At 42.4% G+C, this 27,797-nt stretch overlaps 1 protein-coding gene across 1 annotated transcript in view; it reads right to left on the bottom strand.

The window, feature by feature from the left end:
• The window catches only part of kat-60L1 (katanin p60-like 1), a 59,228-nt gene extending 35,663 nt beyond the window's left edge, over positions 1 to 23,565 (bottom strand). Inside the window, exon 1 of the mRNA XM_068230063.1 lies at positions 23,442 to 23,565. Within this exon, the coding sequence (XP_068086164.1) occupies positions 23,442 to 23,494 (53 nt within the window). The 5' untranslated portion in view covers positions 23,495 to 23,565. The remainder of the gene's footprint in view (positions 1 to 23,441) is intronic.
• Positions 23,566 to 27,797: the final 4,232 nt, after the last annotated feature.

Genomic DNA, 27,797 nt, shown 5'->3' on the forward strand with positions numbered 1-27,797 from the left:
AGAAAGAAAAGATGGAAGGGATCCGATACTTCGAAAAATGAAGGTATCGGGCAAAGGAAGACAAGGGCCACAAACGGGGTGAAAACAAAAGACTCCCCAGGCCTCGATAACTAATACCGTCGGGATCGGAGAAAACAAGAGTTGACCAAGGGAGGTCGGATATGATAGATGAAAGTGAGGAGCCTGCCACAATTGCAAGCAATGCCAGGACTCAGTTAAGGGCCCCACGGTCGGTAACTCACGCTCCCAAGTCCAGAGCCCCTGGGGCTATTTTTGTCACCTGTTACGACAGGCAAACACAGGGGGACTTCCAGGCAAATGCCGGGACAGTTCTTATAGGCTACAGCTGATTCACCAATTCCTTCCACCTTCTGATCTAATTTCATTAGCATCATTAATTTCATCTTCATTGGCACGTCAGCTGAGGTTAGCGTCAGGAAGGGGATCTGCTCGTAAAAACACAGCATAAATATAATCTCACTTCACCCTCCACCCCGAATCAGGAAATAGAACTGAGGAGTAGACATACATTAAGTTATATTTTCCTACGTTTTCCATTATCTACGCCTGGCTGAGTGGCTCAGACGGTTGAGGCGCTGGTCTTCTGACCCCAACTTGACAGGTTCGATCTTGGTTCAGTCCAGTGGTATTTGAAGGTGCTTCAATACGTCAGCCTCGTGTCGGTAGATTTGCTGGCACGTGAAAGAATTTCTGCGGGACTAAATTCCGGCACCTCGGCGTCTCCGAAAACCGAAAAAGTAGTTAGTTGGATGTAAAGCAAGTAACATTATTATTATTCTATTATCTTTGAATATAAAGAAAACTTTTTTTTTTTTTGGTGATTACTGGAGGTCATTTATTTCGTCGTCGGTCGTTATGAGAAAATAAGAACAAAGTTTTCGAGATGAACTTTTGTCCGGACGAGTGTTGGAAAGAGGACTCGCAGTGCGGTCATATCGATTGGTTGCAGGGATGCTGGAGTAGTGTAGAGGAGAGGAGGGAAGGGCCACACTATAGCGAGGCTTGGCCCAGCGCTCAGCTCAAGGTCTGGATCAATAGGAGGTGACATCTCAACAGCACTGCACAGTTAGTTCCAGTTCGTTGATATGGTCAACCTGTTGACTTTTACTGAGGAGCAAATTGAGGGAGAGAACGCATTTTAAAACTGTACTAGGGGACCCGCGCTGCTCCCCAGCTAACTCGCCTTGATATGCCTATCGTATTCATATTGTTTTACCTGCCCTTTTCAATGGTTTTATGAACATTTCATTAGAAGCACGTAATGGCACGCCGCAGTTCGTATTTCTGACGTCATCATGCCGTCTGTTTGGTAAAAATCTATCCATATATTCGCTTTTTTATCCTGCAATTCTTGATGTAAAAGTTGGTAGTGTCGTAAAAGGCAGTGGCATTTTTAATCGCAGTTCTTCTATAGAGAACAGTTGTCTTGTGAGCTCATACTGTAGGTTAGGCTCGAAGGAGCGTTTTTTGCCAAGCAGAGAACTTTCTTTCTAGTGTAGCTAGGTGTTCCCAGATAATATCTAAGCCGTATGTCATGATGGGGTCTGTTTGTACGTAGACTTTTTTCTCTTAGCAGCATATACGTTAATAGGAACGTTTCGCCATCTTTTGAATATATTTGGAAGCTGGGAAAGGTTAGAAAATCAAAGAGTATTTAGCAGTGAATAGTATTCTTCCGTGGTCAGAGGAAGTGTATACTCTCTGGCTTGACATGTAGTATTCAATCATCGCAGCATGCAATCACATTTCTAAAGATCAGAATATTAATGAAAGTGTTAGTCGCTTAGCAACCTGCTAAGTACAGAATGTATTGCGGGTTAGGGTAAGCCTTCGCCTGCAGTTATTAGAGGGATGATTTAATAATTTGATTTTATGGTTACTCAAAGTTGGATGAACTTTAAAGGTGCTCAAATACGACAGTTTCGTGTCGGTAGATTTACTGGCACGTTAAAGAATTCATACGGGACTAATTTACGGCACCTTGGCGTCTCCGAAAACCGTAAAAGTAGTTAGTGGGACGTAAGGCCAATAACATTAGTATTCAAATAATATGATGATTATTAGGCCATTGCAGTTCACTGTATTCGCCGGTAGATGGCTCTATGAAACTTGTCTCCGCTGAAAGCCCGGGAGATCTGTGAAAGTTGTCTATGCAAATCTTTCTATGTTAGTCCAACAGATGGCTCAGTGAAATCAAGTTACCACGAGAATGTTGGTTGTTGCTCCATATTGGTTCTAATAAGCGAGAAACAAACAAATACATGTCAGTATATTATTCCAAAAAGTCCTTTATTATGAAACATGCGTTGCATTATTCAGGGTAGTGTTATTAAATGAAATCTGTATGCACTGCCAAGCACGACATTTCGCTGTGGAAATGGTAAATGGACATTTTAATTCGTGTTGCTACGATGGTTTGGTTAATTCCACAATCTCAAGTAAACGACGTGGCCAGGCATTAAGGAGTATGAGGGAAGAGTTGGAGAGTTTGAGGAAGATAATTAGGATCCTCTCAGAGAAGAGGAAGGAATGTAAGCCTCCCTCAAACATATACAGTTTACAGCAGGTATAAAAGAGGGATGGGATTAAAAGGGGGGAATTGTAGAAGACAGGTGGTGTAATGTTTTAAGCGAAAGGAGATTGCAGACTAAGGGCTCTATTCAGGATCAGAATTCAGGACAGATGTCTGTGAGAAATCGGTACGACTCACTGCAGATAGAACAACAGAGGGAAAATGAGGAACAGGGATCTGTTGCTGACAAGTGTGGAAGTAGGAGGAAAGGTAAATGTAGGGTAGAGGATAGGAAAAGACAGGTGGAACAGGGTCATGGGAGGGAGAAAAGGGAGGAGGCAGTAGTTTCTGCAGCTGTCAAGAAAGATGGGTCTGACCAGGAGGGGAGGGGATCAAATGAGGTGGGTAGGGTTGAGGCTCTGGTCATGGGGGATTCCGTTGTTAGACATGTGGGGAAAGTGTGTGGAGAAAAGGGAACCAGGGTAGAGTGTTATCCAGGAATCAGGTTAAGGCAGATGTTTAGCTCATGGTAGCCATCTATGTTAAGAAGATTATCTGTCTCCAAAGAGAACAACGCAAGACTTGAGCGCCGAAGTGAGAACTCAAGATATACTAGAAAGAAAGACAGAACATCTCCGGACCTTACTTTCAAAATGTAGTTCAGAAAAATGCCACCGTATGTTGCTAGCGCTGTCTAACAGTCGAATTTTTTTACACTGATTCTGTAGAGTAGTCGGGACTGTTACGCGTGGTGATGCATGGCATCTACGAATGTCAGTGCATGGTTATGAATGATGGATCCACCCTACCATCAATTTGACATGTCAACGTTAAATAAATGAACGAGTTCATAATAACTTCATCTCTTGTGACTGGAAATAGCAGATTTATGCTGCACCAAAAGGATCGAGAAAAACCTAAACTTATTTTTTTAGTTTTCACATAATTATTTACATATATTTGAGGCGCTGGCCTTCTGACCTCAACTTGGCAGGTTCGATCCTGGATCAGTCTGGTGGTATTTGAAGGTGCTCAAATACGACAGCTTCGTGTCGGTAGAGTTACTGGCACGTAAAACAAAATCTACTGGACTATATTCCGGCACCTCGGCGTCGCCAAAAACCGTAAAAATGTATCAGTGGGACGTAAGGCCAATAACATTATTATTATTATTATTATTATTATTATTATTATTATTATTATTATTATTATTATCATCCTGAAGTATGATGACAAAATCAGTGCGAGAACTGCTTTAATTTACATTGTCATGGAATAATACGCTTTCTGAGTTTGACTTGCGTTCTACTGGTTCTTTTTCCTGTGCCAGACATACGGTGTTGGGATAGCATGCCTGCCTCTTACTCGGAGATCCCAGGTTCGATTCCTGGCCTTGATCTGAAGGTTGGTTCGAGGTCCACTCTGCCTACCAGGAGTTACCTGACTGTGAGATAGCAGCCCCGTTGTAGAAAGCCAAGAATAACGGCCGAGAAAATTCGCCACGCTGACCGCGTGTCACGTCATAATTTGCAGGGCTCTCGGGGACGTTAGTGTCAGGGGCTTTATGAATTGCGCTAGTCGTTTAACGTCGCGCTAACCAGGGTGCGTTTATAACGATGGTGAGATAGGAAAATACTACTACAGGACTGGTAACACAGCGACCGTGATCTTAATTAAAGTACAGCTTGGTGCGAAAATGAGAAACTACGGAAAACCATCCTCATGGCTGCCGATATTGAGGATCGAACCCACGTACCGTTCAGCCAACTCGATTTGTAGTAGTCTGTGTCAAGTGTTACATACAGTAAGTAGGCCACGTTCACAAGGTAAACTATCATATTAATATTGAGAGGAGAACAGCGGATCCGACTCGATAAGCGTTGAGGCCTTCCGTTCAGAGGGTCCCGGGTTCGATTCCCGGTCGGGTGGGAGATTTTAATCACGTGTGATTAATTCTCTGACCCGGGGACTGGATGTTTGTGTTTGTTCCAACACTTTCCTCTTCATGTTCAGACAACACACTACACTACCAACCATCACAGAAACACGCAATAGTGATTACATCCCTTTATACTCATGTGCGACACAGCTCGCACCCGCGACCTTACAGGTGTGGGAAAAGCGGTAGAAGAAGAAGAAGATTAAGAGGACAACAGCGAACTTCTACTCATTAAGTGACAGGTTCACTGATGCCGTGCACGAAATATATCTATAGAATGGACAGCGACAGACTCACCAAAAGATTATTTAAATAATCAACTCAAAGAAGATCAAAATAAACTGGCTAGAAGAAACTAAGGTGGACCTCCAAGAAATGAATATCACGGACGACATCATAGAAGATCATAGTTACAACAGTAGCCAAGCACAAATTCGTGGAGAAACCTAAGACGAAAACTGGTAGGAAGTGGTCCACAGAACGCAAAGTGCAACACAGTGCATTCATGAAGAGATTTTGGGAGGATAAGAAGGCGACAACCATCAGGCCAGCGAACAAGTTCAAACATGCTCTTTGAATGCGTGTAACGAAGAAAGAAGAATAGGCCTCCATTGTACTCAGACTGCGATTTGATCATATCTAAGCTCCTTTTGTGAAACTACGCTTTTGTATGAGTACATTGCATTTAGAGCTAAATGTGTAATCATAATTAAATCGAGTTGCCTGACTTTTGATCTACGTTTCAACCTTTCAACATACTTCACAGAATAAAAATGATTTCCTTGTCTGGAAACAGTCTGTGGATTTTCATGTTTCATTTCCTTGTCTCTCAATCTAGTTGTTGAGCTCATGCCTGGGCACATACGTTTGCTCACATAATTATGAGACAGTGGCTCCATGTTTTAAATCATCTGCCTTCCTTGTGCACGACGCTTATTCCTATCTGAGTCGGCACAAGACAATATCCTTGTCCATACAATGAAAACAAGGCATCTAATTCTAAGCGAATAAAATATGATAGTGCTAGGAAATTTTAGTGAATGCCTGTCACTTTTCTTCTTTAGATTCTTTCTTATAAAAAGAACAAGAGCGTTTGGATATTCTGAATGCACGTGCGTTAGAGTAGGTCTCCTGAAAAGCACTTGTATGTTTCAGCGATGCATTCATGACTAGTCGATAAGGGGCTTCACTTCTCCCCTACACAGAAGTCGTTCCGTTATCGTAACGTAGTTCGATCATTACGAACAGAAGAGAAAGTGTGCTAAGGTTGTTTTGTATGTTCTGTCGTTACGTGGCGCTAGTATCGCCGCCGGGCGATAACTGTGACAGCTGATTGCAAATACGTGAGATGTGTAACTGTCAGTTACAGCGCTTTTGACACTCTCAGCCTGTTTCCTGTCATTTGAACGGGTCAGGGATGGAATGAATGAAGCTCCCATCTAGCGGCGAGGATAGGACTCTTCTGGTACCGTGCTTTAATAGTTAATAAATGCATTAAAATTGTTCTTGTTTCGTTGGTGACGAAGTCTGTGCCATACTTTATCCACTTACCAACTAGTGATTGAGTTTCCTTATCAAATATATAGATGATATAAAACAAAAGATCGCAGTTCCCGGTGAAATCAACTTAAATTAATTTAACAGTAAATTTTTATTTTACTGTATACTTTCTTTGTTTATAGCTTAAATCAACATTTAACAGACAGTCGTTGACCTATTTCTGCTAATGAACTGAAGCTATAATACCAGGCACTGAAATTTATTGCCATAACCTGAACGTGTCAGGCACCGGGCGAGTTGGCCGTGAGTTACGGACGCGCATCTGTTAGTTTGCATCCGGGAGAATGTGAGTTCGAGCCCCACTGTCGGCAGCCCTGAAGATGGTTTACCGCGGTTTCCCATTTTCACGCCAGACAAATGCTGGGACTGTACATTAATTAAGGCCACGGCCGCTTCCTTCCCACCCTTTCCTCTACCATCGTCGCCATAAATAATCAGTCCGTTCATGAACTCTGCCCGAAGGGTAGTGATTCGTGGTGTGGTTACCAAAAATCACTGGTATCATAAACATTCACTTCCTGAGGCAGTGATTCTTGTCATTAAACCAATTAAAAGGGATCTGAGTGATGTAAAACTCCCAGCCAAATGCTTACATGGGGGCACTCAGAATCCCAATGAGTGTTTTAATCACTGTATTTGGGAGAGGATACCCAAAAATGTTCTTGTAGGACTAAATGCTCTCAAGATGGGTGTTTTTGATGCAGTAATCTGCTTCAATGGTGATACAACAGCTAGGATCAATATCTTGAGGAACTTGGAAGAGTGGACCCAACATGGAATATTCTCTCTTCACTATTGACAAGATCCGTGTACGGGAAGCAGAAAAGTTCACTGAACTGATGACCAAGGGGCAAGCAGCAGAAAAAAGAGCCTGAAGAGGATAGGGGAAGAAGAAGAATCACATAAAGATGTAGATTATGCAGTTGCGATGTTCTGAAGTTAAGGTAGCTATGCAAAAAATATACTGTTATCTTTGGCAGCTGTTTCCCGTAACCATACAGTTTGAATATTTATGTACCTGTAACTCTGAAACCGTTTGAGATAGATAGCTAATATTTTCTACATGAACTTAAATAATAGAGTTCTTGAATGTTAACCTAAAATAATTCCCAAATTTTAGTAACAGGCTTAGAAAAAAGAATCAATTCACGAAATGTAAAAAACAAAAAAAAGTTGAGAGGGAATCATATTTTTCTTAGATTCTATAGTAATTCTAATGAAACCAAAAGGTTACTAAGCTGATATTATCCATTATCAGTGTGTGTAAAAATTTAAAGAGCATTTGGTTGAAGAAAACGGAGATAATGGTTTCTGAATGAACCAAGGTTATTTTTTCTCTGATTTTTATTTTTTAAAATTTGTGTTTATTTTCCAGATTTCATAACCCCAAATACCATAATATGACCACCATCCACTTCAGCACAAACTGCTTTTTACATGTTACAAGAAGCCTCATCATAAACCGAGAAAATGCTTAGTATAATGTACATAATTCACATATTCAGGAGCACCCAGTGTCCTTAAAAACATTATAATATGTTAGTATGTTGCCTGACGTGCCTCACAAGTAGTGTTCACGTGTCATAGGTTCGCCATCCCTCTTACCAATCCACTTCTGCTCTAGTTGTCTTACCACTGTTTTGAGTTCGTTTGCCTGTTTCTGTTCGTTAATCGTTCTTGTGGTATTAAGGAATAGGTAAGCCATGTGCTTTATTGCATGGTTATACTTACAGACAATTTAGAATGAGTTAAAATGATGTTGCCACACGGATTTGTTTGATGGAGAAAAGGAATAAGCGCAAAGGAAATTTATTTACTGGAAGTGTGTAACAGAACTTAGTTTTAACAGATTTTAATAATTTTAATATGTATACCTATATATTAAGTTTCAAGTCTGATTCATTTGAGCTTTAAATGCAAATTCGTTAAAATACATTAGGCCCATATTTACTATTTGTGACTCCTTTCCATTTTTTACAGATTGATAAACTTGAAGCCCGCAGTCGAAACTGTTCGCAATCGCGACGACACCCTTTTGTTGGTTAAAGGCAAATCTTGACGTAGTATAGCTTTCGAAACCAGTATTAAAACATCTCGTCTTTTGGTGGCAAAAATAAATGTTTGTTTTCCTGTTTCTTCTTGTTATAACTCGTTATAACAAAACAGTGTGCCGTCATTTTCACAGCACAGCACAGCACAGCACAGCACAGCACAGCACAGCACAGCACAGCACAGCACAGCACAGCACAGCACAGCACAGCACAGCACAGCACAGCACAGCACAGCACAGCACAGCACAGCACAGCACAGCACAGCACAGCACAGCACAGCACAGCACAGCACAGCACAGCACAGCACAGCACAGCACAGCACAGCACAGCACAGCACAGCACAGCACAGCACAGCACAGCACAGCACAGCACAGCACAGCACAGCACAGCACAGCACAGCACAGCACAGCACAGCACAGCACAGCACAGCACAGCACAGCACAGCACAGCACAGCACAGCACAGCACAGCACAGCACAGCACAGCACAGCACAGCACAGCACAGCACAGCACAGCACAGCACAGCACAGCACAGCACAGCACAGCACAGCACAGCACAGCACAGCACAGCACAGCACAGCACAGCACAGCACAGCACAGCACAGCACAGCACAGCACAGCACAGCACAGCACAGCACAGCACAGCACAGCACAGCACAGCACAGCACAGCACAGCACAGCACAGCACAGCACAGCACAGCACAGCACAGCACAGCACAGCACAGCACAGCACAGCACAGCACAGCACAGCACAGCACAGCACAGCACAGCACAGCACAGCACAGCACAGCACAGCACAGCACAGCACAGCACAGCACAGCACAGCACAGCACAGCACAGCACAGCACAGCACAGCACAGCACAGCACAGCACAGCACAGCACAGCACAGCACAGCACAGCACAGCACAGCACAGCACAGCACAGCACAGCACAGCACAGCACAGCACAGCACAGCACAGCACAGCACAGCACAGCACAGCACAGCACAGCACAGCACAGCACAGCACAGCACAGCACAGCACAGCACAGCACAGCACAGCACAGCACAGCACAGCACAGCACAGCACAGCACAGCACAGCACAGCACAGCACAGCACAGCACAGCACAGCACAGCACAGCACAGCACAGCACAGCACAGCACAGCACAGCACAGCACAGCACAGCACAGCACAGCACAGCACAGCACACGGTTCACTTAACACTTCACGTCGTCAGTAAGCTGTAGGTAAAATATAACTCGCGCTTAACTTAAGAATGTTTCGTGAAACACTTTATGCGTGCATTAGATGAGAAAAGAATCACTTATTTTTTGCTAATCGCTAAATAGTCAAAATAAATACAACTTAAGGTCACATTCTCTCAAGACAAATTGTGGAGCTTGTTATGTTCCTACAGATAATCCACAAAGCCATGTACGTCGTAATCAATACGGACAGCAATATCTAAGTTTTTCTAATGTTGGACTGTACGCCCAAGTGTCAGATTGTTCTGTTCACGCTCCAGGTCTCTACAAGATGATATCATGGGCGAGTCGCAACCAGAAGTAATCTCTTCTTGGGAGTAACGAGGTGTGGCTTAATTGTAACGTTACTGTGCGAGACTATTTCAGGCAACATTCAAAAGTAGCGACTTATCGTAAATAAATAGAGTTTATAATCACATTTGTTCAGTGGGGAAAATGTCAAAATTCTCAACTAGCTTGTTTACCCGTTGTTGAAGGCTTATTTTTTCTACAATTGCGGCAGTAATGGATGGTGGCGACTATTGTTTTAAAAAGTGCTTCTGTGCTACCATCCTCACTTAATACTAACCACCGAGCGAGTTGCCGGTGCCGTTAGGGAGGTAGTAGGTTCGAATCCCACTGCCGGCAGCCCTGGGGAAGGTTTCCTGTAATTTCCCATTTTCACACCAGGAAAATGCTGGGGTTGTACCTTAATTAAGGCCACGGCCGCCTCCTTTCTACTCATCCTATCCTTTCCTATCCCATCGTTGCCATAAGATCTATCTGTGTAGGTGCGATGTATAACAAGCTAAAAAAAAAACCCTGATCAGAAGGAAAAGGAAAAATGGAAGAGATGATGGTGGAGGTGCTGATTATTGTTCTTAGAGGAAGTACAACTGGCCACCATCGTCTATTAACACAAATCAGAGGGAAAACTAGAAGGAGTCCGACATTTCGAAAAATGAAGTGATTGGCCAAAGAAAAACAAGGGCCATGAAGTGTGAGAAAATGAAAGACTCAGGCCTTGACACGTAACACCGTCCCCCTATGGGTGGGGGTGGTAGAATAACACTCACGGTATCCCCCGACTGTCGTAAGAAGCGACTAAAAGGGACACCAGCGGCTGTGTACTTTGGAGAGTGAGTTGGTGACCACAGGGCCCTTAGCTGAGTCCTAGCATTGCATCCACTTACTTGTGCCACGCTCCTCACTTTCCTATCCGACCTCCCTTGGTCAAGTCTTGTTATTTTCCAACCCCAACGGTATTAGACCATTCAAGTCCTAGAGAGTCTTTCATTTTCACGCCTTTCGTGGCCCTTGTCTTTCTCTCGCCGATACCTTCATTTTTCGAAGTGTCCGGCCCCTTGCATTTTTTTCCCTCCGGTTAGTGTTAATTGAGGATGATTGCCAGTCGTATTCCCTCTTAAAACAATAATCACCGCCACCACCAGTCGCCTCTTTCGAAATTCTACCATCCCCACCCACAGGGTGTGATAGTACGAAATATGAAGGGTGAGGTAGTTTGCTACTGCTTTCTTCACTGGGCCAGAAATTCCTATTGCAGCACGATCGACCCTATGAGAAACATGGAGACGCACAGGTCGTGCCGCACCCATACATCAGCAGCTTCCTTACTGTCACAGTCATAAACAGAGATGGAAATTACAGGTACTAATAAGTTAGAATGCAAACCTGTTTGAGCAAGGCGCAAGTGTTTCCTACCCGCACAACAGTGCTGCACTGAGATTTGCGTAACTATTAGCGATCTGAGCTATCAGATGCAACTCACCGGCATAGGCCTAACTGTCGAGCGGCTAAATCGTACTTGCGGCTTGTTCAAATGCAATTGAATTCTCACCTTTTGTTCTTTTTCTACCGCTTTTCCCACACCTATGGGCTCCCGGGTACGAACTGTGTATCACGTGTGGATTTGGCCCTGTTTTTTCGGCCGGATGCCCTTCCTGACGCCAACCTTCTATGGGAGGATGTAATCACTTTTGCATGTTTCTGTGGTGGTTGGAAGTGTGGTGTGTTGTCTGAATATGAAGAGGACCGAGCTCGATAGCTGCAGTCGCTTAAGTGCGGCCAGTATGCTGAGATGGTGGGTTCGAGCCCCACTGTCGGCAGCCCTCAAGATGGTTTTCCGTGGTTTTCCATTTTCACACCAGGCAAATGATGGGGTTGTACCTTAATTAAGGCCACGGCCGCTTCTTTCCAACTCCTAGGCCTTTCCTGTCCCATCGTCACCATAAGCCCTATCTATGTCGGTGCGAAGTAAGGCAACTTGTAAAAAAATGAAGAGGAAAGTGTTGGAACAAACACAAACACCCAGTCCCCGAGCCATAAGAATTAATCAAACACGATGACCCGGCTGGGAATCGAACCCGGGACCCTCTTAACCGAAGGCGTCAACGCTGACCATTCAGCCAATGAGTGGAACAATTGCATTCTAACCTTTTCGTGACTATACATCCCAACTCTATTAAGAAATGAGATATACTTCAATGTCAGTGTACCAAGAGACAGCTTCAGCTGCTCGACTGTATCCCGCACGAGATTAAAGGTCGCTGATGTCTCATAAATATGGATGGAGCAATCGACAACGTGGAGGCTTCATCGCTTATACATGAGCAGTAATCGGTTCAGGGTCGAGGTGCTTCGTAACAGCTCTGCTTTCATCTAAACAACGTTACCATTTTATAATTACTGGAATTTATCTAGCAATCTTTTTTTTTCTTTTAATAAAGGTAGACTCACGAGATAGACGGTAGGACCCAGTAGCGGCCATTGGGAATTAGAAATGGGGGGCAAAAAATATACTGACAACAAAAAGCACTCGGGTGTGTAGGAATAGCGGGCAAGGGCGAGGGGGGTATGTATCAAAACTGAAGAAAGCTACAAAATGGTAACTTCTTAATGCTCTCTGAGTGAATTTCAACAGAGAGGCAAAGTCTCACTCCCGGAGGCCCGAGTTCGATTCACGGCTCTGCCACGAAATTTGAAAAGCGGTACGAGGGCTGGAAAGGGGTCAACGCAGCCTCGGGATGTCATCTGAGTAGAGGGGTTCGATTCCCTCCTCAGCCATCCTCGAAGTGGTTTTCCGTGGTTTCCCGCTTCTCCTCGGGGCAAATGCCGGGATGGTACCTAACTTAAGGCCACGGCCGCTTTCTTCCCTCTTCCTTGCCTATCCCTTCCAATCTTCCCGTCCCCCACAAGGCCCTTGTTCAGTATAGCAGGTGAGGCAGCCTGGGCGAGGCACTGGTCATCCACCCCAGTTGTATCTCCGACCCAAAGTCTCATGCTCCACGTCACTGCCCTTAAGGCGGTAGAGGTGGGATCCCTCGCTGAGTCCGAGGGAAAAACCAACCCTGGAGGGTAAACGGATTAAGAAAGAAAGAAAGAAAGATTATTAATTGCTTGGAAGAAACGCAAGAATGGGATCCGAGTAAAGAAATCACAGTAAGAATTCGGCAAAAGAGGTGTGTTTTCGGAAGTTAAACATTTCGAAACTCTTTAGCGTGTTGAATGGAATGCGACAAGAATTGGGGGGATGTCACGAATATCAGCAATGAACATAAGCGATAATCCTTCTCTAATTTCAAAATTGGCAACTTTGTAATGTATTACTGCATGAGGGAAAGAATTCCTGGCAATTTTCTTTTGTTTGAGAGTTTCTTGCCATTAATAGATTTCAGATGACTCGTAATAGGGATATTATGTTTGAAGTATAAAGTAAGTTATAATGGAATGAAGATAACCTAACTTCAGGCATATTTAGGTTACAAATTTTACAAAGTATGTTTTAGCAGTTTTCACGGACGAAAATATGACATATGTTTTGGATCACTGCTGTATATATTCAGGCCTTCCGCCCCTCTTCCGCAGATGATGAACTACTTCCTGCAATGCCTTTTTTCTTGCACCCCGACCCCGGAAAACATTTTTTTATGCACCAGGCCTCGAATACGAATAGTAAAGTAGGCCACCACCACACATAAAGATAATTGCACTGAATTGTTATCTAGGTCACAACTTAGAAAATATCTAGCCGGACGTTCTTCATAAGAGGAAAAAAACCTGCGCGTATTTCTTTAAATTGGTGACAGAAAATCGATGGCCTTACATAGATTATGTAGGCGAGTCGTTCACTGGCACAGAATTGCTATGCGGAGCTGTGGAACTCGCCGTATTGGAGACTCCCTTCCAAGAGCTCACAACTACTGACTACGGGAACAGACAAACTCTATCCTTCCCTTATGGCCTTTGTTTCGTTATGTTTATTTGTAACTAGTTTTCTACCGAGCAACCTAAATCCAGTCAACTTTGTGTAATACTAAAATCAAATCACCAAATGAATGTTCTTAGCGGGTTGCACACAGTTAAGAAGCAATATCTTCACGTAAAGACTAGCAGTTTCCCGCTGGCTCCGCCCGCAATGTACAAAGTATGGTGTTGTTCGTTACTATTCTCACGGATGTATTTGCAAAGTTTCGAGTTAATGAAATAAAGCACATGATCTGCTGTGGTAACAGACAAAACACTTTGCGCGCCGAACTGTTAAAAAGTCCTTCAAAGATCTTCGTCATGGAGACAAATGTACTCATAACTTTTCTCAGAATCTACCAATTTAAGTAGTTTTTACCTCAAAAGAAAGCGCATGATCCACTGAGTGTTTTTAGAACAAAAGGAACTGTGTAGCTCAATTAGAACGAAAGATATGATTGCTTCAATGAGAAAAAATGTTGAAGAAATAAGACGTCAAATTGAATGTGCACTCATAACTTTCCTCAGAATCAACCAATTTGAATAGTTAAGATCTGAAATGAAAGAGCTTGATCCACTGAGTGTTCTGAGGCCAAACTAAACTCCGTACCTCAATTAGAACCAAAGATATGATTGCTTCAAAGAGACAAAAAAATTGAAAATCAAATAATTTGAGGAAGGCGGAAGTTAAGTGATTTATAGTACCTGATGACAAATCTGTGCATGGATACCTTTCAGTTAAAACATGAAGGAAATCGACCGGATAGAATGGCTAAAGTTTTCATAAATTTTTTTAATAAATTGATATCGGTGAAGCTAAACGATTACAAATGACAGACGTGTATAGGCAAACCGGCAGTTTAAATTAAATGATTACAAATGACAGACGTGTATAGGCAAACCGGCAGTTTAAATTAAATGATTACAAATGGCAGATGTGTATAGGCAAACCGGCAGTTTAAATTAAATGATTACAAATGGCAGATGTGTATAGGCAAACCGGCAGTTTAAATTAAATGCAAATGGCAGGTGTGTATAGGCAAACCGGCAGTTTAAATTAAATGATTACAAATGACAGATGTGTATAGGCAAACCGGCAGTTTAAATTAAATGATTACAAATGGCAGATGTGTATAGGCAAACCGGCAGTTTAAATAAAATGATTACAAATGGCAGATGTGTATAGGCAAACCGGCAGTTTAAATTAAATGATTACAAATGACAGACGTGTATAGACAAACCGGCAGTTTAAATTAAATGATTACAAATGGCAGATGTGTATAGGCAAACCGGCAGTTTAAATTAAACGATTACAAATGGCAGATGTGTATAGGCAAACCGGCAGTTTAAATTAAACGATTACAAATGGCAGATGTGTATAGGCAAACCGGCAGTTTAAACTAAACCAAACTTGTACACATTTGACTTAATACTATCTGGAGGGAAATACTGTCCGGGTACGACACCCCTAGCACCTCTTAAGGGTGGAGTGGGGAGGGAGTGACATGTAGAATTAATCGAAAACGACGTATATTAGTACTGAATCCATAGTTTTCGGGGTCGTTGAGATGCATAGTGACACTCCGGATGCCGTTTAAGTCTCCATCGGCATTGGAGGTGAAAAGGGACTGAAAAAGTAAATGTCCAAGATTATGGATGTATGTGTGTTTGTTCCAGAGCAACTCTCAACTAAACTTGTTACATATAATTTACAGGTAACATAAATCCTAAAAGTACAAAGCACCCGTGGCTCAGGCGGCAGCACACCGGCCTCTCACCGCTGGGTTCCGTGGTTCAAATCCCCGTCACTCCATGTGATATTTGTGCTGGACAAAGCAGAGGCGGGACAGGTTTTCCTCCGGGTACTCCGGTTTTCCCTGTCATCTTTCATTCCAGCAACACTCCAATATCATTTCATTTCATCTGTCAGTCTTTAATCATTGCCCCAGAGGAGTGCGACAGGCTTCGACAGCCGGCACAATTCCTATCCTCGCCGCAAGTTGGGGGCTTCATTCATTCCATCCCTGACCCGGTCATTGACTGGAAAACAGGTTGTAGGTATTCATTCATAAATCCTAAAAGTAAACATTAAAAAGGTACCTGGGTAACGCATGGAGCAATTTCATATAAAAAAAAAGTCACTGGACATCTTTATAAAATGCTCTATGGAGCAACCCGGGTCCTCTAGAATCCATATTTAAAAGAAATGGAATGAACGTTCAGTTGATATACAGTATAAGTAGGAGAATACCACACACTATAATCCATTGCAACAAACAATTATAGTGTTATATGTACCGCGGTTGGCGTACAACACTTAATGGGGTGTCATAGTGGAGATATTACAAGAAGTGGAATAGTCATTCCTCCTTCACGTAACGTATGCTCATTTATTTTCACGTAGAATATGACCATAGTTTTGGAACCGTACGTAGACAGGTAAGTGTTCTTAAAACATGAGCGTATAAACATCGAAATAATTTCTAGACAGCACGTGCAACAACAGTGTTCAATATCTCATTGTGAAGGGAAAGCGCCATTGTATCTAGCAACAAGAAAGCCGGTGGTGGTGATTATTGTTTTAAGAGGAAGTACAACTAGGCAACTATCCTCTACACAACACTAATCAGAGAAAAGAAAGGGAAGGGATCCGACACTTCGAAAAATTATGGTATGGGCCACAAAAAGGCAAAGGCCACGAGGGGAGTGAAAATCAGACTCCTTAGGCCTCATGTGGTTTAATACCGTCGGGGTTGGAAAAGAACAAGAATTGACCAAAAGAGGTCGAATAGGATAGATGAAAGCGAGCAGCCTGACACAAGTAAGTGGAAGCAATGAAGGACTCAGCTGAGGGCCCCATGGTCGCCAACACACGCTATCAAGATGACAGCTTCTGGGGCCCCTTTTAGTCGTCTCTTCCGACAGGACTGGGATACCGTTGGTGTTATTCTACCGCCTCCACCTACAGGGGCCCTAAAAGACAGAGTGGACCTCAAAAGCGTGCCCGGCGTTATCGAGGATATTGCCAAAATTGTTTATCGAGTTTGTCTTGAAGATATGTAAATTTGTTTGGAACGAATAAAAAAAAGTCAGCAATAAAATGCCGAACCCGCACTGACTAGATACTTGTCTTCAAGATTACCCATCAAGTGGTACGTATTCTACATCGAAACCTGTGGCCGAGACCTCAACACACTTTGCAGTACACTTACTGATATCACGAGTTATCACGCTTCTGTGCATGTTTCTGTTGTCGCAAAGTGCGTTAGCACTAGTTAAAATAGCATTGTTGTAAGACAATTAACTCTCGAATGTGCAATGATTGAACACAAGTGCAAAGTAACGCAAACTTTACAGTAGAAGCACCTATATGATGAAAAATATGTTTCAGATTTTTCATCTGTTTCACGGAATGTGTTCAAAGATTTGCAATGGCTAAAGCAACTCAGTGGTTCTAACGACACCGTGTCCCTGCTGATAAAAGTCCAGTGGATTAAGGTCAGGAGACCGAGTAGGCCAATCACTGAGCCTCGACGCCCGATCCCATCGTTGTGGGAAGGCATCGTCCAAAACCCGGCTTACATGTAAACTGAAGAACGCTGAAGCCCCATCATGCATGAACCACATGACGGGGCAAACTGGTGGTGGTGGTGATTATTGTTTTAAGAGGAAGTACAACTAGACAACCATCCTCTATACAATACTAATCAGGGAGAAATAATGGAAGGGATCCGACACTTCGAAAACTGAACGTATCGGCCAAAGAAGACAAGGGTCACGAAGGACGTGAAAATCAAAGACTCCCTGGGCCTCGAGTGCTGTAATACCGTCGGGGTCAGAAAAGAACAAGAGTTGACCAAGGGAGGTCGGATAGAATAGATGAAAGAGAGGAGCCCGGTACAAGTAATTGGCAGCAATGCCAAGACTCAGCCAAGGGCCCCATGGTTACAACCCACGCTCCCAAGTTAAGACCCTCTGGGGCCCTTTTAATCGCATCTTACGATAGGCAGGGGATACCGTGGGAGTTATTCTACTACCCCCATCCACAGTGGGGCGGGGCGAACTGCTAGGGGCAGTGCAGTACAGGCAGCGTGCAACTCAAGGAGGTCCATTCAGCGGTAGCATACATGATCGATCAGTTGAATCATATTGCGCAGCTGATGATTAACGACAATCGTACCATGAATATTTTCAACCGTGTTATGTCGCTAATGAAATGTCGTATGGCTTTTAGTGCCGGGATATCCCAGGACGGGTTCGGCTCGCCAGGTGCAGGTCTTTCTATTTGACTCCCGTAGGTGACCTGCGCGTCGTGATGAGGATGAAGACAACACATACACCCAGCCCCCGTGCCGTAGGAATGAACCAATTAAGGTTAAAATCCCCGACCCGGCCGGGAATCGAACCCGGGATCTTCTGAACCGAAGGCCAGTACGCTGACCGTTCAGCCAACGAGTCGGACGTTACGTCGGTGAACCAAACGGACGACGGTCAGGATGGTAGTGGCCAAGTGCAAAGCCTGCACCTCAGTACCAAAGCATTGTATGACATGTATTTGTAGGGACATTTTTTCTTGTTTTGATCCCATAAATCATTCCCGAACGGTTGTTAGCCTACGAACGTTTAGATATATAATACCCTGGATAGTATATCTGGCATGGCCCATTAAAGTCTCCCTACATCATCAGTCGTTAGCAAAGCCTCCTATTTAAAGACTTGTTGCACAGCGGGGTGTTCGCTCATCTCGTGTGTATACGAGCACTAAACGTGTACGTTCTAATTGAGATTGTGACATCGGAAAATAATTAAGTTTGTAAGTTCAGCGACCTACACTGCCTGGCTCTGTCTTTGGATACAATCTCGTAACGGCAATTAAATACAAGCTAGTGGATTCATTCATAAAATGTGGCATCAGTTACTTTGATTGCTCTCTGTAAAACTGGGCTACGTCCGTAGCCAACCTCTACAGCCTTTCCTTGGTTTGGCGGTGGCCGTTGTTTTAAGAGAAGAAAAGCATCAGGAATATCAATTCCTTGAAATACATTTAATCCCAGGAGAAAGACTAAGAGTTCAGACTTTTGGGGATGATGAAGGTATCGGTTAAAGAAAGGGAAATATATGTCGGTAATGGACAGAATTAAACCTCCGCCTGTCATACGAGACAACTAATAGGGTGACTCCCCAGGGACTCTCAGTTGGCGAGAGTATAATGGTGACCACGGGGCTTCTATCTGAATTTGAAATTGCTTTCACTTACTTGGGCCAATTTTCTCACTATTATCTTTCCTATGTGATCCCTTTTGGTCAAGTTTTGTTATCTCAAAACTCGACAGAATTACATCTTCAAAGACAAGGGATCTTTTGATTTTCACGCCTTTGATAGCTTTTAGCAGATACCTTCATTATTTTTTCCATAGTGGTTCAATGTTACAGTAACTCAGATTAGGCTTTCGGCAACGATGGGACATGACAGAGCTACATAGTGGGGGGTTGTTTTAAGAGGAAGTTCAACTGAAAAAAAAAAAAAAAAGAAGCGGCCGGGGCCTTAATTAAAGGCACCGTTCCAGCATTTAGCTGGTGTGAAAATAGGAAACAGACGGAAAATCATCTTCAGATCTGTCGGTGGTTGAGTTCGAATCCACCATCTTCCTAATTCAAGTTCACAGCTACGCAGTCAGACCCGCATAACCCGCTCGCTCGTTCCTTCATTATTTTCTTACAACTGAATTCCAAAGTGGTGGTGGTGATTATTGTTTTAAGAGGAAGTACAACTTGGCAACCATCCTCTATACAACACTAATCAGAGAGGAAAAATAGCAAGCGATCCGACACTAAAAAGTGACGGTATCCGCCAAAGAAAGACAAGGGCGTGAAAATGAAAGACTCCCTAGGATTCGCAACCTAATGCCGTCGGGGTCGGAAAAGAAGAAGAGTTGACCAAGGGAGGTCGGATAGCAGAGATGAAAGTGAGGAGTCTGGCACAAGTAAGTGGAAGGAATGCCAGGCCTCAGCTAAAGCCCCGTGGTTCACCAACCCACGCTCCCAAGTTATGACACCATGGGGCCCCTTTTAGTCGCCTCTTACGACAGGCAGGGGATACCATGGGTGTTAATCTACCATTCGCACCCACGGGGAGGGGGTTAAGTAAAAAGAAGCGAAGCCTTGGATGAGCGGAGGGTAAAGACTTCCACAATTTGTAACCTTGGTACTAAGAAAGATACACTGGTTAGTTCTGTACCCCGCAGCCTTCGCCCTCGGAAGCTACTGCTATTATTATTATTATTATTATTATTATTATTATTATTATTATTATTATTATTATTATTATTATAAGTTGCTTTACATCGCACTGACACAGATAGGTCTTATGGTGACGATAGGACAGGAAACAGCTAGGGGTTGGAAGGAAGCGGCTGTGGCCTGGTGTGAAAATGGGAACCTACGGAAAACCATCTTCAGGATTGCCGACAGTGGGGTTAGAACCCACCATCTACCGAATACTGGATACTGGTCGCACTTAAGCGACTGCAGCTATCGAGCTCGGTGTTTATTATTATTATTATTATTATTATTATTATTATTATTATTATTATTATTATTATTTCGGTTGTAATTCATAAATATATCACGAAGGTACTCCTACCATCAACTCGCAAAGGGAGTGAAACTCCAGTGAGCCTATTTTTAATTTGCGCGGAGCAACACCAACGCCAGCAGAACAGAGAGTGACCTGTCTTGCAGATCTGGAGCTTTGCTGATACAGCCATAACAGGCCATAACATAACGCGAGCGCTGGACTTTATGGGAAATGAGAGACATGCAGTGTGAAACTACTTAGGATCAGAGCGACACATACAAACAAGTTTTATATTACGATGCTAAGACTACGGGATAAACATAACAAGATTAACGTGCCTGCATTAAGGTCTTTCTGTCTCTGCTCAACATAGGACGATTCTCTGATGGTCGTTATTAATGCAAGGGATAGCAACTGCAAAACTACCTCACTCCTCATTTCCGTAGTACGCCTCTTTAGTGATGCCTAGGCGGCGGCGGTGATTATTGTTCTAAGAGGAAGTACAACTAGACAACCGTCCTCTATATAACACTAATCAGAGAAAAAATGGAAGTGATCCGACACTTCGAAAAATGAAGGTATCGGCCAAAGAAAGACAATGGCCACGAAGGGCGTGAAAATGAAAGACGCTTAGGCCTCGCAACCTAATACAGTCGGAGTGGGTTCGAACCCTGAAGAGGGTTTTCCGTGGTTTCCAATTTTCACATCAGGAAAATGCTGGGGCCGTACCTTAATTAAGGCGACGGACGCTTCCTTCTCACTCCTAGGAATTTCCTATCCCATCGTCGCCATAAGACCTCTCTATGTCGGTGCGATGAAAAGCAAAGATGGTAGGAAATCGCTTACCGACGGTGGGTAGAAGTGGTCACACCCCATTGAATAATGAAGATATGGGTGAGAAGCGACATAGGCGTAAAAAGAAAGATTTCCTGTGCCCCGCAAACTTAATACGGTAGCAAGAGTTGTCCGAAGGAGGCCTAGCACAAGGTAAGAGTCACATGGTCGACAATTGATTGGAAGAAAAAAAGGGAAAAAAGAATAGTTAGTGAGAGGATTCGGGGAGTGGGCTCCGGAAAATATGACGAAAAACACTAAACCTTGCAGTATTGCTATTGTTTTACGTCATACCAAATAAATAAGTCTTAAGGAGAGGGCTAGGACTGTGAAGGTAGTAACCGTGGCCTTAATAAATTAAGGTTCAACACCAGCATTTGCTTGGAGAGAAAATCGTAAACCACAGAAAACCATGTTTAGGGCTGCTGACAGTGAGGTTCGAACCCGCTCACAGCTCCGTGACCCAAACTGCGAAGCCAACTAACTCGGTATGTGGTGGTGATTATTGTTTTTTTGCTATTTGTTTTACGTCGCACCGACACAGATAGGTCTTATGGCGACGATGGGATAGGAGAGGCCTAGGAATGGGAAGGAAGCAGCCGTGGCCTTAATTAAGGCACAGCCCCAGCATTTGCCTGGTGTGAAAATAGGAAACCACGGAGATTATTGTTTTAAGAGGAAGTACAATTGGGCAACCATAATCTATATAACAATAATCAGAGGGAAAAAGTGGAAGGGTACCGACATTTCGAAAAAAGAAGGTATCGCCCAAAGAAAGGCAATGGCCACGAAGGGCGTGAAAATGAGACTCCATAGGCTTCCTTACGTAATAGCATCGGGGTCGGAAAAGGCAAGAGTTGACCAAGGGAGGTCGGATAGGATTGATGAAAGTGAGGAGCCTGGCACAAGGAGTTAGGGGCCTTATGTTCATCTAGGCTCCCAAATTGAGAGCTCCTAGGGTGGAAGTAGAACAAAACTCAGCTTATGGCCCTGTGATCACTCTATACTACCCTATGTTAGATGGAGATCTTCCCACTTCCTTCTACGGTATTATTATTATTATTATTATTATTATTATTATTATTATTATTATTATTGCAATTTGCTTTACGCCGCACCGAAAGGGATAGGTCTTATGGCGACGATGGGACAGGAAAGGGCTGGGAGTCGGAAGGAATCGACCGTTGCCTTAATTAAGGTACAGCCCCAGCATTTGCCTGGTGTGAAAATGGGAAACCATGGAAACTATCTTCAGGGCTGCCAACAGTGGGGTTCGAACCCAGCATCTTCCAGATGCAAGCTCACAGCTGTGCGACACCAACCGCACGGCCAACTCACCCGGTGGTAATAGCAATGATGATGACCTACATATCAAATGAGCCTTAAATTGAATCGTCATTCAAATGTAATAATAATAATAATAATAATAATAATAATAATAATAATAATAATAATAATAATAATAATAATTGCTTCACGTCCTACTAACTACTGTTACGGTTTTCATTCAAATGTAAACAAAGCTCATGAGCTTCGATTAATATTAAATAAATGAACTAGAAAATTACAGAATTACAAAAGCATTCTATATACCGTAATTAAATCATTATCATCAGGCATATGCTATCGTTACCTAAAATAAACTAATTATAATCATTATAATATATCAAAGCCATTTCTTATTAGCAGTGCTGATGTAGTTAATTTTATTATTATTATTAATTATATACAGTCGTATCAGCACACACTTTATTAAAACATAACCGGTTTTCGGACACTAAGGTCCATCATCAGTGTTAAAATTTAAATTTAATTTCACATAAGTGTGTCGTCAAAATTGGTTAAAATGAGTTTAAAATGTAGCCCTGTTGACATCAACTGTAAAATAAGAAAAAGAAAACAAGTGTTTTAATAAAGTGTGTGGTGATACAACTGTATATAATTAATAATAATACAATTAAAATAAACAAGACAAGAGAAAATTTGTTTAAAACTCCTTCAAATATAGCCTTCGCTTTATGTTAATGAGAGAATTATAAATAGAACGCAACATAAAAATAGCATTATTGCTGACTGAATATTGAGTTACTGAAACACAACTTCGTTTCCTTTTTTATGTCTCACGATTGTTTCTCAATAACATGCGTTTACTTTTCGAAGGTATGTTTTCACAGAACTGCTTGAAGACATGTATTTCCTTTTTTTTAATTTGACACCAGTCACAGTCACGAAGAATAACATGACAGTTCAGTATTTTATATGATATAGCTTATCTCTTGCGTCAAATAAAAGAAACTCAAGAACTGAGTAATGTATTCTAACCTAGTCAATGATTTAGAGGTTATGGAACACCGAATAATTTTTGAGACATTTTCTTTTACTTAATGATATTTTGTTATTGAGCTGACAATTCTTTTTGAGTTACTCTAGAAAGCAACAACACGTATGGTTTCTTACTCACTTGAAGAATGGATCTTCCATAAATTCCTTCATCATTGAGCCAAAGAACGCCATTTTGCTGCCAGCAGCTCATGGATTGTGTGTGAATAATGTTGAGGCAAGACCGACTACAATATTGGTAGAAGTTCTCTTGTTGCTCGCTTGTTATTGACTGAAGAAGTTTCAGGGCAGGGGGCTCAGTTTCCAGACCGCCACCACAGCTGTGTAGTAGAGGGGGATTGCGCGCGCGTAACGGGACTTATCGATAAACAATATGGCGTCCCTGTCGCACGTCTGGCGATGCGTACCAAATACGGAAGCAGGAAGTATAGCGTTATGATGAACTACACATATTGATTCTGTGTTGCCACGCAGAATCTAATCAGTACGTCACAGTTTGCATGTCTATAGCGTTAAATAATCCCGGAGAGGGCGGATAGTTTGAAATATGATTCGTGGAATGTAACGCTGAAGACTCCGCTAGATGTCTCGTTTTTAACCTGTTGCACGTGAACAGTGGAATAGACATGCTTAGACCTAGGCTAACACTTCGGGTGTTTAATGACACAGTCCTATTTATTACGGGACGTATACATGACAATAGTTTCTCCTTCTTTTTCTTATTCTTTTTATTTACTGCCTAATGTTAACCGTGTTTGATTTCTGTGGCTCGGAGATTGGCTGTTTGTGTACACCCAACACACCACACTACTAAGCAACACAGAAACACGTAATAGGGAATACATCTCTACACATAGGGTTAGCGTCAAGAAGGGCATCCGGCAGTAATACTGGGAAAAACTCCGCATTCAATGCCACCCCTAATAAATTGGAGAAAGGCCAAATTTATTTATTTATTTATTTATTTATTTATTTATTTATTTATTTATTTATTTATTTATTTATTTGCTGGGGCCATCGAGCAACACGTTGTCATTACATTCGGCAGTGAATTTTGCATTCTTTTGATCCCATTGTTTTCGAGTGGGCCAGCTTGCGGTCCTCTGTCCAAGGGACACCATGTCTTGTTTTCGGTTGTTCGCCTTGGTTTAGCCCGTTCGTCACTATTTTTTTTCTTTCGGAAGATATCTATGTTAAAGGCGTCTTCGGGTTTGACTGGTAGCATTTGAAGGTCTTTTGCGGATCCTATCCGTAATTTTCTCTGTTTTTTATAGACTTCCTTATTGGATCTTCTTTGGTGGATGCCATTCTTGTAATTGGATCCTACGATTCCTCCACTGATTCTGCCCTCTTCTTTTCCCAATTCTTCGAGGAGTTCTTAATTGGTAACTGGGGACAGCTTTTCGGCTTCATACTTAACTACTGACTTCAGAACCGTTTCTTGGTGTTTTGGGAAAGGCATTTTTTGTTGTAGATCGTGCGCGACGTTTGATAGGCATTTCAAGTTACCGAATTCTTTCCCTAAGCGGTTCCTTGTCCAGTTAATTTTTCATAATAAATAATAATAATAATAATAATAATAATAATAATAATAATAATAATAATAATAATAATAATAAACAGAAAATACAGTATATAAATGGTGTTGCTTCCCTCTTAGGGAAGTTGCCCTTTCACTAGCACATCAATCAGCCCTAGTTGAAACAATACAATACATTTTTGTTTTTTGTTCTCTTACGATATTGGTACTATTCTTCAGATGCGGTGAAGGATAACAGAAATAGACTGTTCAATGATGCTCTCTGTAATCATAATGATATTCTTTTTCACAATCTGGAGAAACTTCCGAGTTTCAGCGGGATGACGAAATTACTTCCCTGTGTACCAAACGACAATCCGTATACGAGATAATTCCTGCTGCCAAATTTGTATTATTATTATTATTATTATTATTATTATTATTATTATTATTATTATTATTATTATTATTATTAACTACATAAAATGATCTCAACCAAGCATTACCTTACACTCATTCTATATTTAGCGTGGTACAGTTGTGTGAAACCGCCTCTGTGGTGTAGTGGTTAATGTGATTGGCTGCCACCCCTGGAAGTCCGGGTTCGATTCCTGGCTCTGCCACGAAATTTGAAAAGTGGTACGAGGACTGGACGGGGTCCACTCAGCGTCGGGAGGTCAACCGAGTAGAGGGGGGGGGGTTCGATTCCCTCCTCAGCCATCCTCGAAGTGGTTTCCCACTTCTCCTCCAGGCAAATGCCCTAACTTAAGGCCACAGTCGCTTCCTTCCCTCTTCGTTGCTTATCCCTTCCAATATTATCATTCCCGTACTAGGCCCCTGCTTACCACAGCAGCTGAGGCCGCCTGGAAGAGGTACTGGTCCTCTTTTCCCGTTGTATCCCCCGACGCCAAGTCTCACGCTCCAGAACACTGCCCTAGAGGTTTTCCGACTGCTCGACCAAGTGGTATGTTCCGAGCTGTCAGCGGAGAAATGGCGTGGAATGACATTAGTAGATGAATAAGTTTGAGTGGCGTCTTTAAAAGTAGGAAAGATCACCATATGAAGGTAAAGTTGGAATACAAGAGGACAAATTGGGGAAAATATTCATTTATAGGAAGGGGAGTTAGGGATTGGAATAACTTACCAAGGGAGATGTTCAATAAATTTCCATTGTCATTGAAATCATTTAAGAAAAGGCTAGGAAAGCAACAGATAGGGAATCTGCCACCTGGGCGACTGCCCTAAATGCAGATCAGTATTGATTGATATATTGATCGCTCTAGAGCAAAAGGTATTTTACTGTAGTACGTCTGGGACATTTCACAGAGAATATACTGCGCACTGTTGTCATGCTGTAGAGGACAAGGAGAGATGAACCGTGACAGAGACGTTGATTCTAAATATACGTTGTTATTGGACTTTTACCAACAGTGTTCAAATTCTATATCTTCAGCGCGGGGACTGCTAGGCTCTGATATAATAATTATTTAATGCCCCATCTGCTCGTACTGATACGTGCGCCATCTGTTTCCCAATTCAATAATATACGCTACGTTTAACTCCCAAACTACTTATCATTCTGTGATGACCATCTGTGACATCACGGCTGACTGCAGTCTGATATAATTATTATAGTAGCTTTCAATTCATTTACGGTCAGGAGAACAATACAGAAAATTTCAATTTTCGAGCATATGTCTGCAGAGGCACACACATATAGAATTGTGTTTTAACCATTACACGTATATTTATTTACATCTTATAAACACTCGTAACATATTTACTATTCAGACATGGTTTTTATTTTCAAAAGTCTAGCTCATACTCGTCTCTTGCATCGCGAATATCATTATTGTTCTTCTCACCATGGATAAATGGTTAGCGTGCTGGCCTTTGGTCACAGGGGTTCCGGGTTCGATTCCCGTCAGGGTCGGGAATTTTAACCATCATTGGTTAATTTCGCTAGCACGGGGGCTGGGTGTATGTGCCATCTTCATCATTTCATCCTCGTCACAACGCGCAGGTCACCTACGGGTGTCAGATCAAAAGACCTGCATCTGGCGGGCCGAACATGTCATCGGACACTCCCGGCACTAAAAGCCATGCGTCATTTCAACAAAGAATAGTTATTTAAAAGCGACCTATGGCTGGCTTTTAATTAATTTTATCTGGTAAACACCAAATGTGTCACTAGAGATTTTCTCCAAGCAGACATCGTACGATATGGAGTGACGGACAGGCTCTTTTCTGTCCTTTACAAATCTGACTACCTCTTTCAGAGGAGGCTGAACTGGCCAACACTTATCAGTGATCCACTTCCCCTTAAACCAGAACCATCAAGACTCGAATCCGAATTTTAGGACCTCGGAATGGATGCGAATTCCACAGGGACGGTTAACGCGTACAGACTCACGTTCGTCTCTTTGATGTTGAAGTGGTAGATATGCAGCGTCCACCAGATCACTCCACATATACTACAACTGGTGCCAATAACAGTGTTACAATAGGATGAACATTGAGTGCAACGTGGAGCTCGTTACATACACGACCGTTATGAGGCGCTCTGGAGCTATCAGCAAGCTTTGATGAACAAATCGAGGCTAATATGGCTGGGTTCATTCCTTGGCCAGAGAGCTGTGCTGGAACGAACGAGTAGCAACTGAAAACTATTACCACATACTTCATACCTGACAACACTCATGTCGATAAAAATACCATGGCATTTACTTTGGATATGTTCATAAACATCTAAATAATAATAATTAATAATAATAATAATAATAATAATAATAATAATAATAATAATAATAATAATAATAATAAAGATGATCGAAAAACAAGAAAAGAAATCCTCAGGAAAATTTTACAACCAAAATGCGAAAATGGAATTTGGATGAAAAAGAAATCACATTAAATCTATAAAGTTACAGAAAAAAAAATCACAGATATCAACAAGAA

The sequence above is a fragment of the Anabrus simplex genome, chromosome 13 (genome assembly GCF_040414725.1).
Source record: "Anabrus simplex isolate iqAnaSimp1 chromosome 13, ASM4041472v1, whole genome shotgun sequence".
Classification (NCBI taxonomy): Eukaryota; Metazoa; Arthropoda; class Insecta; order Orthoptera; family Tettigoniidae; genus Anabrus; species Anabrus simplex.